Source organism: Enhydra lutris, unplaced genomic scaffold, assembly GCF_002288905.1.
Source record: "Enhydra lutris kenyoni isolate GAN:26980312 unplaced genomic scaffold, ASM228890v2 scaffoldscaffold17, whole genome shotgun sequence".
Lineage (NCBI taxonomy): Eukaryota > Metazoa > Chordata > Mammalia > Carnivora > Mustelidae > Enhydra > Enhydra lutris.
The window spans coordinates 3,453,810-3,475,267 of NW_019154101.1; the positions used below are offsets into that span (position 1 = coordinate 3,453,810).

Sequence of the window (21,458 nt, forward strand, 5' to 3'; positions counted from 1 at the left end):
ATTTCTGTCTCAAGAACATAGGACAAATACAGCGTTTTTAAATTTCAGTAAAGCATTTGACAAGTTCGTGGTGAGACATCATTGACAACATGGGTAAACAGACTGGTACCTAGTTAATACAGTTGTACAGTTTACTGATTTACAAAATGTCTCAAATTATCGAAGACCTTGTTTTATAAAAGAGAGTTAGGCACCACAGGGCCCTGTTTCTTGTTCAAAGTGGATAGACTGAGGGGTGAACATGGGAGTTCTCTTAGTTTTTTGAAATGTCGTCTTTTGGAAGTGGTAGTAGATTGGACTTTGTGTCAGTTTCCTGAAAGTGTCTCGCAATTACGAATTAGGAGTAAACTACCAGCTGCTCTTCACTCAGCATCAAAGAGAACTCTGGAACAGAGATGAAGTGGATGATTTCAGGGAGCTGGTAATATGTGGACAAGCTGGACATTCCCTTACTTCAGTGTTGTTTTGAACAGGGCGTCTCAAACTTTGTTCTTCCTGGGGATCTTGTGAAAATGCAGATTCTGATTCTCAAAGTCTGGGATTTTTGTGCAAGCTTTCAGGTGCTGCTGGTGCTGCTGGTGCTGCTGGTCTATGGACCACATTATGAATAGACAGATTTAGACTCTTAGGAGGATTTCAGGACTGGAAGTTGATAATATGTATGTAATAACTGCAGTGGTTTTTCCTGATTGGGTTGTAGACACTTTACATGTGTTTATCTTAGTTTTCACAGAAAATTTTCAAGGTGGGACATACATATCTTTACAGATGAGGAAATTGAGACGCAGGAGCTTAAATAGCTTGCTCAAGGTTTTAAAATTGATGTAACTGGGATTTATTTTTTAATTTTATTTTTTATATATATTTTAAGTTTTTATTTTAATTCCACTTACTTAACAGACAGTATTATATTAGTTTTAGGTATAGGAATATAGTGATTGAACACTTCTATACATCATCTGGCCTCTCACAACAAGAATTAATGGTGTAAGTGGGATTTCAGCTTAACACTAAAACCCTTGCTGGGTCTATCATATTTATGAGATTCTATGATTTTTGTGAAACTGATTTTCCCCCATAAAAATAGTTCTAATTGTAAGAATTTGCACTATTCAACTTGAGAATGGGATTAAAAACAGCAACATCATTATCAGTACCAAATTTGTTGTATGGGATGTTAAACATTAAAACATATTGTCCACTAAATTTTTAAAACTGTTACATATATTATATATGATCCATATATAATATATATAAAGCATTTGTTATATATATCATATTTTACATATATAATAACTTATATTATTATATATATTTATATAAATATAAATATATTTTAGTTGAAAAATACTGGCAAGTATAAAAAAATCCTTTATAATTCTACTGTTATCCAAACATAGTGATTATTACCATTTTGAGTTTCTCTGATAACGTGCTCACCCCTGTACAACTAAACAAAAAATTGAGATTGTGTTGTTTATAATTAGGATCTTTTTTTCTTCCGCTCAACACAGCTTTAATAATGAAAGACAAAACTCTTCCTACTTTTTCCTCCCCTAATTTTCTCCTAACCAGCAGCAACACCACCATCTTCCCCTAGGCTGCAATCTCCTTTTCCTTTTTCTTGCTTCTCCCAAGGATGGCTGCCAAATTCTGCTGCTGGTTTCTTTGTAATCTCTCTTCAGTTTAGCCATGTTTTTTCACGTTTGGGCCCAGCTTTTTCTTACTAAATTAACAACTAGTAGATCACTGTGTCATTCTTAAGTTTGTTCTCGGTTTCACTGGTTGATTGTTCTGGCTGTACGTAAAATCTTTGTCTTTTTCTTCTCAAATCTTTTCAGTGACTTCTAATGAAATAAGCATGAACACTTGGGGAGTTGAAGCTAACGCCCATGAAGCATCTTCCTCTATCGGCTTTTTTATCTAACCAGATCTTTTTCTGTCTTCTTGTCCATTGCCAGGCAGGGTACAAATTTGCATACTTTTCTAAAATGTGGTATCTAGGATTTCATACCTGCATATGTACTTACTTCATTTTAATGAATGACTCTTTCTCTACCTTATTGAAGTTGTTGGTGTGATCATTAAAACATTATGTACCAAATTAAAAATGATTGGCGAGGTTTGTTGACATTTGCAGATGTTTAAACAGCTTTCTCTTCTCTCCAGTTTTTTTATTCTTTGATGACGTGTCTCATCTACCTACCATCACCTGTGGCTCCTGGCCAGGGCATCTTTTCTCGGTGGATCCAAACAGATTGAGTAATATAATCTCACAGCTTTATTCCTATCCTTTGCCAGAAAAAAGGAGCTAGAACTCTTTTGTGGCTTCTCTAAGGATTTTTGTTTTTAGTAATAGTGGAGAAAATGGTTGTAGATGAAATTGGTAGAGATAGTACATGTCGAAGAGTTACTTTCTAGAATTAGGTACATAATTTCTTTGGTAGGCAAAGAAAATATACCTTTATCAGTGGATCTTTGGGAATAGCAAAGATTTAATTAAGAATTTGAGCAATTATAATTAGAAAATAAGATTTAGGAATTAAGGCCGCCTTGTTCACTTAGCATGAGTGTGGGTGTATAACCCTTTTTAGGTAGGACAGTGAGACCATGGTAAAAGGAGTGTTATAGATTATTACAGAAACTAGGATTTGACTCCAGATCTGACTGACATAAAGGTCATGACTGAAATCATAATTGTTTTAAAAATTTTACAAATACGGAGGATTATAAATTCCTTTTGTTTAATGTAACGGTAATTTTTAGCTCCTAAATGGTATTTTCATGTCACATGAAGTAGATATACTGTGTGGTGTGGACACTGAATAATATTATTGGTTATGATGATTGGCTAAGAATTATTTAATTCCTTGGAATCTTCATTTTCTGATCAAACCTGACCTAAATCTTATCCCTTGGTATACTCTACAGTTTTATTTTTCCTTAATCTCTTTGATTTTCACTGACCAGTATTACTTAAAGATTCATACTTTGGGAGAATTTCGAGTCTCAGAGATTTTCTCTCTTTTTGTATTTTGTCAGTTTAATAACTTTATATTAATGATGTTTCTGAGAATTGATACCTTTATTGATGAAATTGGGGATTAGGAGGTAACTTCAAGAAGGTTGTGTATACCACTATAAGGTGGTGATTTGAGAGTGAGAAGGCTTGGGTTTGAATCTTTGTTTTTCAACTGTGTGACCTTGGGCACGTTTTATTACCTCATTTTCAGTTTTCTCATCTGTATATAATTATAACTCCCATTTCATAAAAGGGAGTTCTGAGAATTAAAGGAAATAACGTTTATAAAGGGTTTAGCACAGAGCCTGGCACAATAAACAGTCAGCAAAGAAAAGCTAACAAAAACAAAATATAGCTTCAATTAAGGAATGCTCTAAAAATCTTGGGAGGTATGTTAGGCACATATATTTTCTTTAAAATACATTAAGATGAGCTTAATTAAATATATTTAAAGTTTAAAGTATTAAGTTTTTAGAATAGATTGATTATATACTTGGAATAGCTATTTGAACCTAAAAGAAAAATATTAGTATTTTTGGCTGTATTCATCTTACTTAACTATGTTTCTGACCTTCTTTATTGGTATTACTTGTTGGACACATCCTCACTGAGTAACATGTCTGCTAGAAGGAAGGGAAGTAAAGTAACAAACTGAAATTTTAGTGCTTGCTTTCTTGTGAATAGCTTTACAAATGTTTAGTGGAGAAACAATTTGGAAATGTACATATTTTGTGTATCTGTCTTGTTTTTGGTTTATTTCTGAACGTAAAAGTTGTCTCTCTATTGGTCCCCAAACTTGGTTAATTTACTTATAGTGCTTTGTTTAAAAAAAAAAAAATTCCCCTCTCATTTCCCCTTCCTCCTCAAAACCTTTTCCTCAGGTGATTCTGTTAATCAGTCTGATGTCGATGCCACTGGGCTGTAGCAAGTCCTATGTCGTCCTGTGAGCCCATTAATGGAGCATACTTGCTCAATCCTTTTTTTTTTTTTTTTTTTTTAAAGCATATGGTCAAATAATAAAGATAGGTATGGCAAATAAGAGGCTCCTGTAAAAAAATATGTCAACTGTGCCATCTCTGAACTCAAATTACTCATTATAATATGATTGTTTTTTTAAATGTTTATTTGCATATAAGTCCGAGTGGGTTCTTTTTTTTAAGAAAAGTACAAATCAGATAGGCTGATAAACATGTAAATATTCTTATTTTTCATTTTCTTATTCTTATATTACCATATATATGTGTTTTATGATATCCTCCTTAGGGTATGTCTCATGAAATGGTTGTTCTAGTGTGCCTTCAGAGCAGGACCTTGGCCTAGGGTGAGGCAAACAGTGTCTAGGGCACAACGTTTTAAGGAGGTGCTCATTTTCAGGGTTGGGCACAAGTAAGTACCTCCTTAAATGTTGTGCCCTAGACGCCCGCTTGCCTCACTGTAGTCCCAGCCCTGCTCCAGAGAGTAGGCTGCATATAAATTATTTTAATTTTGGTTTAGCATAATCACATGCATGCTTGGATGTTTTATAAAAAATTAATGACAAAATGAAAATAATGTAGCCAAACCCAAATTTACATTACCCAGAAGAAAAGTTAGCTGTTTGAAAAAGATAACATTATCATTTTATTCTTGCATGTTCAGTGATTGTCAGAGCTTCGGAACTTCCAGTTCAGTAGAATCCTGTCTCACCCTGAAATGTGCTTGGTTGTTTTATCTACTGGCAGCTACCTGAAATCTATCATAAGCTTCTTAATTTGATATATAGTACATTCAGCTCTTAAACTTATGGATGTCATTGAAGTAATAAGTAGTGACTCGAGTTTTACTACATTTTTATTAATAATTTTCGAATTCTTTGAGAATTTGCCTATGGTTTTTCTTTTTTTTTTTGAGTGCTACATCTGGAAATGCTCAAAAGTTGTTTGCCTTTTTAAGAGAACAGTTTGCAGTGAAAGTATAACTTCTTTAGAGGTGAGGTTCAAGTTAACGAATGATGAACCATAATATGAGGAAGCATAATATTGTGAATTATTATTTGGCAAACATAACTAATGCAGGCATTAGCTGCTGAAGCCATTAATAAAGTACCACTTGTAGAAAGCTGGAGAGATAGGTAACACAGAACTTTCTCTGTAAACTCTCAGAATGTAAACTAGAGTACAACTTAGTTTATTCAATAAGGACTGAATTCTTTAAGTTTGATATGTTTGTAGGTTCCATGATTAATGTGTAATTAGAATATGAAAATGAGTATTTAGAGTCTGCTAAAATTTGTAGATGTGACATCACTGGCAAGTCAGGCATTTTGTTTCTTAAAGTTCGAATTTATTTAAATGCACCTTTTTTTTTCCAAAATAAATTTTTATTTCTACTTACAGTGGTTCCAAAGTAAGTTTTCCTACATAGAATTATTTAATATTTAGGTCTGTTGATAGTATTTAAAAAAAAAAAAAATAAACCCATAACAACCAAGGGTGGAGGAGTATCTAGATTTGTTTTTAGCTTTCTTTTTCATGGTTTCTCAGAAGTGTGTCATATTATAAATACGTTCAAAATGTTTTGCTCTGAGGATATGTAGCATTCCTATAAAGGTTAAATCAATAAAAATGATTTGGACACATTCCTAAGCATGGCTAGAACAGGTAGTCCGTTGTTTTAGGTACCCTTGAGTTCCTGGAGCAGATCATTATGGCGTAGCAAAAGAACTTACTAAAAGTTGCTTTCTATGTGTAGATGCATCAGCTTAAAAAAAGTAAGATTTTCTGGCCTTCTAGAAATGAATATTTTTAAAGTAGCCCTGTGTATATTGGTTTAACGATGTGTCTTAAACTCAAAGTTTTGAAGCCTTTTTTTTTTTCCTCTTCTCCGAGTGCTGAAGATACACCATAATTGATAAGGAAGAGGTACGTACAGGAAAAATGCAATGGGCAAGCTTTCCAGCCAGTTTAGAATGAATGGTACTCTTATGATTAAAGAAAGTGTCACACATTATAATTGCAAAATTAAGAATTAGATTTTTTTTTTTTTTTTTTTTTTTTTTTGGTTTTGCCGGTTTAGAGGAAAGTTCTGTAGTCATTGGGATGTTATCTGTTCATTTGGGCAGTTCTAAAGATGAGCATGTATTTAAAAGCATTTAACTTAGGGCATGTATTTTAAAAAGCATATATATTTCTCTTGTGATTAGGATTGGCTTTTTACTATGATACTGTTGCTCGGTAGAGTTTTATTTCATCCGTGTGTTTGCTGTCTTCTTGTTCATTTAATATGTTTGAGTATGTAAGTTTACTTAAGTTTATATGTAAGTTTTCAGATCACATTATTTTCACAGCTACTTTTCAAAAAATATCTGTCAGCTTATAACAGTAATAAGATTTTTCTTAAAGTTTGCTTTAAAATGGCTTTGGGTATTAGAATCTTTTGGATAATGGAAGCACAATGAATTGATCATGCTCTTGGCTGATTAAGGTTTAAATCAAGGTGGCAAATTTGAGTTATGTATATTAATGTAATTTCATTATAGAAAATCTCATCATTTTGTACATGTAGTATATAATAACTTTTTAAATAAATACTTTAATGAAAAATATTTTGTTATTTGTTGGAGCACATGATCTTATTTTATAGCCAAGAAAATGGTTTGAACATGCCTCAGTGGAATTTTTTTGCATATATAAATGTATAAATATAGAGTGGTTTAGTCATTTAGTAATTAAATAATTTGGCAATATAAGCCAGATATTTTACTCTTATAAAAAAGTTATCTAAGTGTTCCTTGATATATTCTGATTTATCATTATATTTTTAAAAATAAGAATATTTATGAAAATAAAAATAAGCCTAATCTGCATATGGCTCTGTTTTCTTTCTGGATCCTGTGAATGGTAATTTAAAAAAATCTATGTTTTCTCTGGTCTTGCTGGTGCACTAAAACATTCTGCACTATGCTTATGCATATTATAAAGGAAATGTATTGTTAAACTTTTAGTGCTAAATCACGAATAGTGTTCTTCTGACAGTACCAGTTGTCACTATCTAGCTTAGATAATGACATTTTTAAAATGAGGTAGATACTAGTGGTAAAATGTTTTGAAAATGTTATGAGATTTCCTCCTAAGATAAAGGGACTGAAAGAGACAGGGAGGGAGGGAAGTGGGGTATGGAGAGAGAGTGAGTGAGAACATACTGTATGTGTTTAGGTTTAACAACTTGGGGAATGTAAAGAATTCTGTGTGAACACTCAGGTTTTAATAATACGAAAAATAAGAGTTTCTATTATGGAGAGGAGGTTGAATTAATGATCAAAAGTTTGAATTACATTAACTTTTCTCTTTATATTGTTTTACAAAGGTACTATAGTACATTGTTTTTGTAAGTACTATCTGCTTTATGGATTATCTTCTTAAATATTTTCATTTTGTGTTGAATTATTTGAAAGAGCAATAGCAATATTTTCTGCATTTTGTCAGAAGTCGAATTACTTTAAAAGCTTTACAAATTTCGTGAGAGGTTAATTAATAAAAATTAATCTTACTAGATTACCTTTTATAACCAATTATGCCTAATATTAGGATGTTACTGTCTTAATGGAAGTTTTCTCAGATATTTCCTTATATTGTCCTGATATTTCAAATTGGGTGTCCTTAGTATGAAATGCTTACATACTTCTACAGTTACTCATGTTATGGAAAACATACTGATTGATATAATGTAGGTTATTGAAGTTTTTCTATGCTATATGTAATACAGTAATATATATATAATATATCTAATATTGCAGATTTCTGTAAGGTGGTAAAATTTTATGAAATTGAGAATTCACTTAAGTTACCTTTGAGCAATATTTACAAACAAATCTTATAATATTATTGATGAAAGGGAATCTGCACCCTGTATCTTTTGGATACATTTTTATGTCTATTTTCTAGGACCAAGTTACAGCAATACAGTAAAAACAGTGGTTTAAAATATTGATTATAAGACGTAGCACTTTATTATCTTTTAGCTTCACAATGAATTCACTTTGCTTAGATTCATTTAAATAATTTTTAATCATTTGATAGAAATAATACCTTTTCATGTAAAGATTATCCTGGAAATTTGAAGTTTAAATTGAGATGTTCAGTAGAGAAGTTAAAAGTAGAATTAATTATAATTATTATGGCTAAAGCAAAATAAGCAAATTAAAAATCACAATACCTAACAATTGTTTTCACAGGTTATATAGGCAGTGAGTATATATATAGAAAATATACCTGTTTACCTCCAAGCCAGACTTCTTGTTTGAGAGAATGTCTCTAAATAGGTGTCTGTTCACACAATGGTTACACTCATATTTACCTTTGTGAACTAATAATTTGTTTAACTGATAATCGTTGTTTAATTATTTTAAGTTTATAACTGGAAAATAATGTCCTTAGATCTTACAGGCGTAGTTTTTGATTATTTTTATCTTGAGTTTCCGGGTAGACTGGGATGTCTGCTTGATGTCTGTTAATGGTTTTACAGTTCAACATTTCTTTGTTAGTATACATGCAAAAAGGAATTGGTTATCTCTCACAAAAGAACTATAAGCAATACCCCAGTTACATAATTTATAATTGTTTTTCTCTTTGTTTACAATTATTATTGTAAGTTCTGTAGTCACTCATTTGTGTGATTTTGTATGCACATGCAAATGCAGAGACTGTATTAAGATTTTGAGCGGACTAATAGTTGAAAGAGATTTGTTATATTTTGTTATATATTTTGTTTCTGTATAAAAGTATGTCCATCTTCATATAAAGTTCTGTGGAATAGCACAACACCATTATTCTCATTTTTCCAAAGAGTTTGTACGTGTATAGGTTTTAAAACCTTACTGATGGTCATTAATTGTGCTTTGGCTAGCATTTGTCCTTTATTATTATTACTACTATTTTTTGCTTATACTAAACCACCAAAATGGATTTAATTGTAAGGCATCTGCCTATAAGGAATATGTAAACAATGGCGTGGCACACTCATGGTCCATATAAATTTTAGAGGAACCTATAAATGCATAAATTTTAGAGTTTTAAACTTAGTCTTTTATGTAATTGTAGTTGATGGCATAATGATTTTTAGTGGCTACTATAGATGTAAAAAAATAAAAAGCCAGTTTAAATGAAAGGTAAAATAAAATTTATTTGATTTTGTGGTAAAAATTGTTTGCCTTGCACAGGATATTTAGTTGTACCTTGTTAAGAATGTCACTTCTCTAATGTAACTTGTGTGTGATTTCTTAAGGGATGGCAATAGAACTAATGCAGATAACAGAACATTTAAGCTAATTTCCACAATAATCTTAAATACATGTCTGAGAATAGTGTTAACTTGGCAAATTTTCTGTCATCAATAAAATAATTTTAAAATATCTTAAGTATTATGAAAAGTTGGATTCACTTAATATGTCTATACGGTGTAGAATTTCTTGTGGGCAATTAATTTGAAAAATGAAAAGCACTTAATCAAGATAAACTAACATTTTTCCTTTTTTTTAATAGAATCAAAATCACATTTGGTATGATTTTTGGTCCTAGAATATATATTTGATGTTACATTTATGAATATTAATGAGAATGTAGGGTATTTATAGGAGATGTATTAATAAATGAATTTTTTTCAGTGCAAATATTAAATGCTTATGTAGCAATTAGCCTTTATAGGACTCTTAATTCTACACCTAATTTTATTTGGAAATTGTTTTGTATATCCTGGTAAATAATGGGATTTTTATTTTCTAGTCAAAAGAAAGCATATTTATGAAAAAAATGTTTTAGAGTTAACATCCTGTTCAGTAATCAAAACAAACACCTGAAATGTTGATACGGTGTTAATTACATTCATCTAATACTGTTCCAAACCTTGAATCCATGTTCTTAAAAAAATAGTATAAAGGGAGGAAAATGCCTAAGAATTCAATGTAAGTTGAAGATATTACATACATTGTAATAAAAGAACATTTAAGCTCAGTTTTTGTACAAATCTTTTAAAAAAGTTATGTAGGAATGTATAGCCTGTTTTATATGTTTGCTATTGAATGGACAAAAGCTTGTGGTCAGCTGTGGTGACAACTGTGAGGAAACTCCCTTTGAATAAGGTATAGAATATCCCCATTACTTTTTTGAATTGTAACACATTAATCAAAACACGTAGTCACTGAACTCCATAATCTTTGAAATGGCAGTATATTGTATTAAGGTGTATATTTTCATGATGTGAGACTTCCTTTTCTAAATATTTGTTTTAAAATAGTAAACATTTTAGATTTCATGAAGAATTACCTAATACTTGAGACAGCTTTGATTATTTTGCTCTTTAGAAAATACTGACTATTGGAGTTTATTGCTATTCTTATTACTGGAGTTCAGGGACAGATTTTTTGGGGGGGGTAGTTTTTTTCAGTGAAATTCATTGGTATAAGAGAAAAAAATAGTGCATTCAGATAGCCTATTGGGATGTCTCTGCCTAAATTATGTTTGGTTTTACTAGCTCCCATTTAATAAGTCTTAAATAATAAATGACTAGAAAAAATAGTCATACTTTGTCACATTTACAGTTTTATTATTTGCAGGAAGGATTTTTTCATATTGAAAGTATTTGTCTATTTGACCATATGTGTAATGTCTTTAAAGAGACACTGTAGAGGTAGGCTGTCTCCGTGAACCCTCTATGTTAGTCTTTTGTTTGGTAATAGCATTTGTGATCTTAATGCTTTTGAGGAGCTTTTGCATGACCTCACTATCAGGATTGTCACATTTTCGTCTCTTGGAACAAGGGTTAGAACAGTATGGGAGGTTGATATTTGTATGCTTTGGACAGGAATTTGAGATGTTACCCTGTTTTGCCATCAGTTTTCAAGTAGGTACGGTGCATCATTAATCATAGGAAATGCAAAAATAAATAATCCAGTCCCATTGGATTTTTTTATATGAATACTTACCTTTTCCCTTTTTTGTATATACAGTTGAGGTATTTAGGTAACCCCTAACCTTCAGCTTCAACAAAGAAGTACAGTATAAAAATATTACCACAGTTTTCATTTGAGCAGCTCTAGAGAGGGAAAAAAAAAAGCCCTCTAGAAGGATATTTGTTGAAAAAAAAGTTGTGATACAGAATGTCTTAACTCAGCCCCAATACAGTACTTGAAGACCACCAGTGTATAAAATTGAAAGCACATGAGTTTTGAAGCACTAGAAAAGGTTTGTAATTGATTAGCGCTGCTTGAAAGTATTGAAGTACAGTGAGTTTTGATTTGTGAATGGTTCTATTCAATAAAGATTAATTCTGTGTGTTTGATAAAATCTTAGTGCCTTCAATGAGTTATTTTTTTCCTCCCTCTGCAGTTTATTTAACCATCAAATATTTCAGTGTTCTTTTAACAAACTGGAACATTTCTATCTTACTGAATTTAACTTTAGCATGACTGATTTAAACAAGTCAAACTATCAGTGATTAGTTTGAAGGGTGTAATTGAATAGATTAATTTTTTGTTCTTTTAAAATAACTAAAATGTATCATAATGTTATCATGTATATTTTATGCCTTTCTTGTGATTTGGAGACTATCCAGAGGTTCATACAGACTAACAAAATATTTTTCTGTGATTTCTTTTAAATTTTTGCATTTTAAAATGTTTTTAAAATTTTAAAAGCGAGATCTTTAACAGCTGTTCATGTAAAATTGGGATTATTTATTATAATTCAAAATAATTTGTATTATGAGTCTTTTGGGAATTGCATTGACATTTTTAACTTTTAATATATGTTGGAGTGGTCTTCTGTGTATGTTCTTGACTTTTTAAATTGTCTCCCTGGCTTTTGGAAGTTAGCTGTTAGAAGCAGGTTCTAACACTTCAACATTATTAGATCTTGAAACTATGAAGTTATTGATATGGACCACAGCTATTATTTTGGAAGTTAATGTTTACACATCATGTTCAGTTACTATGGTCAGTTACAAAGGCTTTATTTAGAAATTTAATCAGCTGATATATTGTCATAATTAACTTCTTAATTGTAAGAAACTCCATGAGTCAGATCTGTCATTTTTAATAAACTTTATCATAAATAATGGGTAGATTTTGAATAATGCAGATTGAAAATTCTTGTTCAATTCCAGATAAATGGTGTGCTGAGAGAACAGACACTGAAAGATCTTCCTGTCTCTTTCTCTCTCTCCCTCTCTCACACACACACTTTTCACTCATACTGAGGTGAGACAATTTTGTCCTTCACCTAGGGAAAGCTTAAACTTCAAAAAACTTATTTTACAATGTTAGAGCACATACCTTTGATTTTTCATTAGGTGTTTTGATAATCATTTATGAGAATTTAAGGCCTGAAGTGAGGTTTTAGACTTCAGATAGATTATGGGCTGAGGAAATGTTTGCAGTGTGATGACAACCTATACATAATGTTCACTACACACCTATAATTAGTTTGGTGTAGTGGGTTCATCTTAAATTGTCCTCCAGGTGCTAAAGTACTATTTGGGGGTGGGAGACACTAAATCCCATTTTTTAGAAGTGGAAGAATTAGTTACAATGTCTAAAAATATATGACATGCGATAGATGATCTTTATCTATTTCGCTTACTCTTCTGCCTTGTTTAGAAACTTGGTCTGGTTTTAGAAATTTTATTGTAGAAATAGTTATTAAGGTTGTCACAGAAAATATAAGACCCTTCATAAGACAGGATAAAGAGCATTTTAACATATTATTTGTGAGAGTGTTAATGTCTTTGCTTCTAATGCTGAAGTAGTCTTTGAAACTTGTATGGTTCCCCATCTGGTTAGAAAAATGAATTGCTTTTCAAACAGTAAGATTGTGAAAGAATAAGTTAATTGCTTGAGATGCCTGTTTCAAGTTATTCCTTCATATAACAATAGTTTTAACCATTTTTTTTCCTTATCTCTTACGTAGGAACTGCAAAAGTTACCATGTATAAGCTGTAATTATAGTAGGGGCTGTAGTGCAGCCTAGTTGTTCGTATGTTTTGCTTCCTTAATGCAGAAATTTTTAGAGTAATGTTTATTATCTATCATTACATTTCAAAAAAATAATCAGTGATTATTGTATGTGTTGTAACTGGGCGGGGGGGACCATGTCCAACTACTGAGGGCGTCACTACAGCAGTTTTATATTTTTTTGGTAAAATACAAACTGCATTTCCTCACCTTTTTAAGAGAAACCTTTTTTCTCCTTCAGGTTTAATTATTTCTCTTTGACCTAAACTAAGACTGATCCTCTGGTAGCCAGTTAAAATGTGTGAAGTAGGAGGAGTAAAGGAAACTCCAATCGTTAGTTGTAAGTTATAAAGCAAAGTTAATACAGGTATACAGAGCAAAAGGATTTATTTTAAAGGATAAAGGAAAATTTTATAAACTTGCCTTGTAGTTGGAACATGTTGGACCTCATAAAGAAAATCTTGTAAGTGTTTAGATATTTTACTATAATACTGTGTCAGCTGATGAATATTGAAGTAGTTTACTTTTGTATATCAACACTAATTTGAAATTGAATATTAAGGGACTATATTATGCCTGTTTTCTTTCAAAGTTCAGCATGATTTAATAGATATGGCTTTTTAAAATCATGCAGGGTATCCTTACAGAGTTTTATTTTTCATGAGACTAAACGCTATTCATTTTGGTAGGTCCGAGAATATGATTAAAAGAATCCTAGACATTTCAGTGTTTGCCGTGTGTTTATAACAAGTTTTCCATGTGGATAATAGTGTATACATGTAAAATTAAAATCACATAGAAAAATATAATTGCGTGTAGGTTTTCAAAGACTTCTGTGGACTTTTTAATATCCTGGATGTCCTGGATAACTATAAAGATCTTTTAAAAATGGCTATCACATGTTTATAAGTTTATATATGAATATATGCTTCAATTATATAAAGTTGTTTAGAAACAAGCTTGTGCATCTATCTTATGATGCAGTTTAAAATTACAAATAGATTTCTTTTAGTTGAGCTGGGTAAAATGTTAACTGTACTTCAGGTTTATTTCTGCACTAGAGCATAATGGTAGAGCATAATGTCGAGATAATTCTGTGGTCTGTTATTTTGTAAAATTGCTTCCTTTTTGAAGTTTGCTCAAATATTGGGAGCTGTCAGGGTGAATACTTCATAATACTTTGATTAATTTAGAGTCTTATTTTATTGCAGTGAGGGTTAATGAGAATATTAAAACTTTCTTTTACTGTTTTTAACTACCTCATTTCTACAGCTCTAGAAAACATTTTGACTACTGTAACATAATGTCATTTTTTCTATTTCAAGTCATTACTCCGAGAAGCAGATAAATTACAGATGCCAAATGCAAATAAGTACAGCATTTTCATTTTTCATTTTTCAGTGCAACAAAATAGCATTATCATCATAATATTTAGTATACTACAACATTACCCGGAAAAGCTAGCAATTTATCCAAGAAACATACCTTTTTGTTTAACAGGTTCATCTCTTATAGGATTTTAAAATATGATAACACTTACCCCAAAAGAAGTTTTGCTGACATGGTGTCACTGTGCTGAAGAGGCTGTTTGATGCCATAGTCCCTCCTTTTTTTTTCAGATAGAACTTGTACACTCTGTTGTAAATTCTGCTTGCAGCCTTAAACTGAAAATACAAACCATACCCAAACCTTGTTTTAGTTTTACAGTATGCCTGGAGTACATAGACTTTATATTTATTTTTTTCTGTCAAGAAATTATGTAGCTGGTAACATGTGAAAAGCAAGGAAACAAAACAAAAAGAAAATGAGCAAATATTTGAAGGACCTACTATTACTGCATAGACTGTGGTTAGAGAGCACTCACTGACTCTGTTGGTCTCGGTGGCTGGTAGTGACCTGCGGAGATTAACCATTTAAAAACCAGAGACTTCTTGCTGTCCTCCTGGAGAAAGTTTGCACCGCACTTGTGGTTCTGTGGTTGTTTGTGAGGCGAATGAAGCATTCACACAATCCAAAAAAGCAAAAGCTTTAAAACTCCTTTTTTTTGCAAGCACTATTACTGGAGAGACAGAATCATGTGGTTTGTGACCTCACAGTACTCAAAGTAAAGTGGGACTGCCTACCACTGTGGCTTTTCCCCCCTTGCTCTTGCTCTCTCTCTTTCACTGTCTCTCTCTCTTTCTCTCTCTCTGACAAAAGGCTTGTGGTAAGGCCCTTCCTGGCATCCAGAAGGATATAGCTTTTTAATTTTTGTGACTCATGAGGATTTGGATAGAATACAAATGCTGAAGGAACCCAAACTCCTGTAAGGTTACGCATTTGTACAGCAGAACTCTGCAGTTAAGGTTTTCCTTTCTATTCCCCGACCCCCACATTTTTTTTTCTTTTTTTTCCTCCTCCTTTTATTTGGTTCATTATTGTGTCTGTGGAAAAGAACAAAATTGGCTCAAGAGGCTGTGTGAAATTCTGAACAACAGTGATGATTTACAATAATTTACATCTTTGGATTGTATCACATTCTGGGGTCTGCTTCATATTTGCTGGGTGATTGGAGTCCTTCTGTTTTTCTTTTTCTTGTCTCCTTAAACTTGTGAATCTGTAACTCATTGTAAAAAAGTTTACCTTCCTTAAGGTCTGGTTGCAAACTGCTTGCTGGGCTCGACTGTAATTGGCTGTCATGAAAGTGTTAGTCTGGAGATTCCTTTACAAATACTAAATCATGTCTGTCTAGTTAATGTATGATCAATATTAGATGCCGGCTCTTACAATGAAGATTAAATGTAATTAGTAGCTTTTGTATTATGTATATGTTTACCTCACGACCAGTTTGAGGATCTTATAAAAGTGAATGGCAAGAACTGTGACATAATTTATTGGATGAATCTTAGTTTTTTTTTTTTTTTATGCTTGTAATTTTTATTTTTCAAGGGAATGTATTCATTTTATATAATTCTTTAAATACTTTATTTGGATATTAACTTTAACAGAGCCTTTGATAGCAAATCTTACACATCTATAAAGTAAAATTCTTATGTTGTAACTTATATTGTTCAATGTTACTGACTTTATAAGCTCAGAATGGAGTGGGTTAACAGAAGCTGTATTTTTTGTTTATAATAGAAGCTTTGAAATAAATTACAAAATGCTGTGTGTAGTAAGGAATAATGCACACAGACAGAGTATGTTAGTCGTCTCGATTTGCTAATTCTGATTCAGAAGAAAATTGGAAACATCTTTGGGAAACTATCTCCTTTTTTGCCCCTTTGGACATGTATGTATAGAACTCATTTTCTTATTAGGATGATTATATATCATAGGCAGAGAATTTCATATTTATGAATAGAGCTTCCTGTTTTCATCAGTTGAGAGTGATGGGGTATTTTTCAACAAAAATTATAAAGCCGAACAGACCAATTTTCTAGACTTTTTTTTTTTTTTTTTTTTTTTTTTTGCCATTTATCCACGCCACTCTGAATTTGCATGTTAGACTTCTTCCTAGTGTGATAGTAACTAGGAGTGGCGTGAAGTAAATGACTGGGAGGGTGGGCGGAGACAGAGAATTACAAAACATTATTTGGGGTGTATAACGGGTTTGGGGCTGGAAAACACTAAGGATGGTGTTACAGCCAAAATATTCCCGCTTCTGATCTTCCTAGCAGAGTTCATTATCTGTTTTTGGTTTTTACTAAAGATAAATGTACAAACACATTCATAACTTTCTTTACAAAAAATTCTTGTGCCCAGAATATACTGGGAAGACAAGAGATGACTTCAGTCCTTTATTGTTCAAATGCCCAGAACTTTTTCATAATAAACTCTTAGTGATAGAAAACGAGAAATACATTTTAGTGTATTTTAAAACAGATTTATTATGCCTCATGGTGTGTATAAACAGGTTTTACATTGGAAAGTAAAAACTTTCATTTAATGTGTAAGCTACTCAGTTATTCTCTTTCATAAGTAAGGTGTACCAGTGTGATCTATATTTTGAATTAATTTCCAGAGAATGTTAAAGGAGGGATTTGTCTGTATAATTTGTGGAATTTCCAAACATAGTGCCATATGCACATACAATAGCAGAATCAGGTAATTGAAAAAAATTTAGGTAGCTGTTATAGTGTGTGTGGTAAGTAAATGCTTTTCCTCTTTTAGAATGAACTTTTAGTTTTTGCGGAAGGCTTCTTTGACATCTTATAACCCCAACTTTTTGCTAAGTATTTGCCCCTTATTATTATTATTTTTTTTATTAAGCGAACTTTGGCCCTCCAAATTGACTTATATATGTATTTGAACAGTTTTTAACATCTGTGTGTCTTTTAACTGCTTGTTCTCTTTTTGCAGGTAACTGTCCTGTATGTAATTTTTTGGTCTGGATGCTCTTATTGCATAAGAGTTTAATAGATATTGTTGATTGTGCCCTTTCTTTTCCCATGAGGTCCATCAAATTCTGGCAGGAGAAAGAGAAGTCATGTGCTTTAAAGTTGGTATACTTATTATCCACATGCTTTTTTCCCTAAATTTAAAATATATCCTCATTAGAGCAAATATTACTTTGTGGTAAACATTTTAAACAACAGCGGTAACTGGTGCACATTTGATAACTGACAGTTTGTTTCATTAGAAATAATACTACATGTGATGAAGAGACTGACTCATAGGTTACTGCAAGTAAAGCTCTTGATTATGGATTTATACTATGCTTAAAATTAGAAATGGAAACTGTAGATCCTCAAAATTCCATCCTTTATGGGGTTATGTTAGTATTTGCTGTGTTGAAGTAAGTAACAAGTTTAGGTCGGTTGTATAAATTACATACGTTAATGCCATGGAAATGAAATACAGCTTTGAACTTGAAATCTCAGTTTCAGAAAGTAAAGCAATTATCTTGCTTCCCTGTTACCTTGTATTTAATAAATTTGTCAACATAAGTTGAACTTTTTATATTATATGCTGTAAAAGTGTTTTAAATGCTACATATATCTTCATTGATACTTTGAATTTTTTTTTATTTTCTGAACTGTCCTATTTGAATAGAGTAGTTTTATTAATATCACTCTTGTGCTCATTTCTATGTGTGTGTATGTGTGTGTGTGTGTGGTTTTTTGGGGGGAGATTGTTTTAAACTTCTATTTACTACTCCTCTATTTTTCTTTTAATTGAAAACAATAGAAGCAAATGGTTTGGTGTAGGAATTTTGTAAATTGTAGAAATCCTGATTTGGCTTAAAATGTTCTCACTGATTGTGTGGTTTTATAAGGAACTTTCTTAATCTCTTGTTTCAAGTTGGTTTGTGATCATTTTTTTCTGACAGTTTTTTTTGGATCTGATGTATAGCTGTTTAACTTTACGTAACATTTATTGGGCCTTATGTTGATAGTTTGAAAAATTTTTATATTAGTAAGGTATGTATAATTTTACTAATGCTTTAAATTATGATTATGAGAGATTAATTTCACTTCCTCATTTTAATGGAAGTATATGTTCGTGTATACAACTTCATGCACGTGTATGGTTTTGTGTGTTTGTACAGGGTGTTATTTTGTGGTACTTTTTGTAATGAGAGTATTTTTTTCTGTTGTTTCCCCCCCCCCTCAGTTTGTCTTTATTAAATTATGTAAAAACCCAAAGCAATACCATGTCCATAATGGTTTGAACAACTTCATTTGGTTAGTATTAGCAACTATCTGTCTAAAGTGAAATTATGTGGAAATTGGATCCCAAAACAGAAAATACTTAACTTTCTCTCTCCCCCTCATTTCTCTCTTCTTTCCCCCTTCTTTCCTCCCTTTATCCTCCAGGCTTTTCTTTCTTTCTTTCTCTTTTTTCTTTTCTTTTCTTTTCTTTTTTTTTTTTTTTTTTTTTTTGCTTTCTCTTTCTCTGTTTTGATATTTCTACAAAGTCTCAAAGTAGATTCTTAAGGTTCTAGTAGGGGATACTGACATTAATCTAAACTAATGAAGACCTGGTGGCTTTGAAGCCTCTAGCATTCAAGGCAAATCATTGTTCTATACCGATATAGTACACCTCATTTGTTGGATGGTATTGGCATTTGATTAGAGATTTTCTTTCTTTTAATAGTTTTTAATTCCTTCCTCTGTGTTAATTTACTTGTGACTCATTGTTTCACATGAGTTTAACACTTTAATTATGAGTATTCCTTATCCCCCCTTTGTTCTTTGAAGTATAGAGTGGTCCATACTACATTTAATATAGTTGTATAAATAATTCATATTTCTTATAATTATTAGGACAGTTCGTCTTCTAATGCTGTCATTTTTCTAAGAAGAAAAAAAAGGCGAGAACTTGCAGAAAATATGGGAAATATGCTCATATGACAGCTGAGGATGTGGCTAGGCTAAAGCAGGAAACTACTACCCACAATGCAATGTTACATATACTACCACTTAATAAAATTTATATCAAACATGCTACTGACAAAACCAAAGAAAAATAATATCCCAACTGTACTAGTTAATGCACTAAATATATCTAGGGAAAAGTGAAACTAATCTCTTTGGAACCTTTGTACTTGGAGAATATAGTAAGTGAAACCGTGGGACATCATATAATACATTGGAGCCCTGTGGTAACTTGGCCTTTGTACAGTGAGACTTGGTTGTAGGTGAAACTGTCTTATAATGAGAACCTTTTGGGTATTAACTTTCTTGAAAAAGGCACAAAACGACACCTGCTTTCTTTTTCAATTGAGTTGTTGCCGTATTAAAAAGGGTTAAAAGGACATTATCTAGTAGGAAAAATAAGTTAATTATGAGATATATTTGTCATGATTATTTAAACTTTTAATCTAACCAGGTGTATTTTTTTACATTTTGTTTTAAGTTGTTTTTTATTGCCAGGTTTGAACTGGGGCTTAGGTTGGGACTTCAGTTGTCCACTGAGGCATATTTCTTTTCAAAGTAATTGTTTTTCTTGTTGTTTCTTTTTATTAACCTACCTATAGCTTACCTGATCAGTCCATATGCTTTCCCATAGAGAGGTTAGTTTAAAGCAAAAATGTAAACTGCTTTTATAATGTGGTTGATAAAGATATTAGGATATCTTCTTAAAAAATCAGGTTTCAATATACTTAGGGTTTCTGTTTATAAATCTTAATCATCTCTGCTCTTAGCTGTCAGACTTTAGCAATTTTGATGGATTTAGGACCTTAGAAATTTAGATGAATTTGGAGGTTTTATAAGGGAGGTTTTGTAAGATTTAAATACGGGAACATAATAGGGTTTTGAATTGATAATGTATAGAAATTTTATCAGAGAGAGATAATAGACTATCAAGCTAATGTTACTTATGAAAGATCCCCTCTTAGTATTCCAGTGTATGAAATTGTCTCTGTTTCATACCGGGCATGGTATTTGTCTTCTCATCATTTGAACATTAATAAATTGTTTGTCTGCATCTCTGTTAAGGATGATTTGCTTAATTGTTTAGTATTTTCTCCTTTAGAGAGGGCTTATCAATAACAGCTGTAGTACTGTGGCTTTTCTCCATGGACGCATGGTGGTCTTTGGAACAACGTTCTTCAACTTTGACAGGTGAGACAGAGGCTCTCCAGTGCCACTGCTTTTGGATGAATCTAGCTGCGGTTGGAGAAAGTGCATCTTGCCAAAATATATGGGTGAGACCACACACAGTCTTTAAAATAGTTATTGTAGGCTTATTTTTAGGGATACTTGTCTTGACAGTTCTTTTATTTGCATGCCAATTTCATTGCTGTGTATAGATTTTTCACTGGTTTCAGTAAAGGCGATTGTAGATTTAGATCTATCTTTGTTAAGCTTTGTGTGTAATTTACACTGGAAAATACTCCTGCATTCAGCCATAATTAACAGTGTAGAAAATATATTGAAAATGGATCACTTAGAATACTGATTTTTTTTGTTTTGTTTTTATAAATTTGACAGTATTCCCATTGGAAATCTCAATTTCTCAGAAAGTTTGGTAATCAAAAATTGCTCTAGTTTGAACTTTAAGATTAAATAAATTATGGAAAAATCTTAAATTATTCATATACCTTAATTACGTTAGTAGTAAGAAAAAATTTGTGGTTCTTGTTGTTCAGAAGTACATAGTTTTATAATATTGATATAATAAGGCATCATTCAAATGTTTTACACTTTAGTAAAAGCTTGAAAGCATTGAAACAAATTGCCAAAAGTCAGCTTCTAAATGCATAGGCATAATATGTAAGCTATCTAGTTTTATGGAATGATTAAAACTTTATTCATTTTAGTAAACTATATAAAATTGACTATACATTTACAAAAGAGTATGTTTAGTCTTCTGAAACTGGCAACAAAGTGACCAGTTAAAGCACTCTTTTAGACTTTTATAAAATGTTGTTTCTTTTTATAAAATGGCGATTTGGATAATTACTCATAATTCTTATTATTAGAGACAATATTAAAAATTCTTGAGTCCTAGCAGGTAATTGGTCAT

General features: G+C 31.7%; 2 protein-coding genes across 3 annotated transcripts in view; one reads left to right on the forward strand and one right to left on the reverse strand.

The window, feature by feature from the left end:
- LOC111147562 (runt related transcription factor 2) overlaps nucleotides 1–14,617 on the reverse strand; it is a 206,863-nt gene extending 192,246 nt beyond the window's left edge. Inside the window, 1 exon segment of the mRNA XM_022503664.1 lies at nucleotides 14,545–14,617. Within this exon segment, the coding sequence (XP_022359372.1) occupies nucleotides 14,545–14,602 (58 nt within the window). The 5' untranslated portion in view covers nucleotides 14,603–14,617.
- Nucleotides 1–21,458, forward strand: part of LOC111147563 (SPT3 homolog, SAGA and STAGA complex component) — a 517,332-nt gene that overhangs the window by 36,303 nt on the left and 459,571 nt on the right. The window lies entirely within an intron of this gene.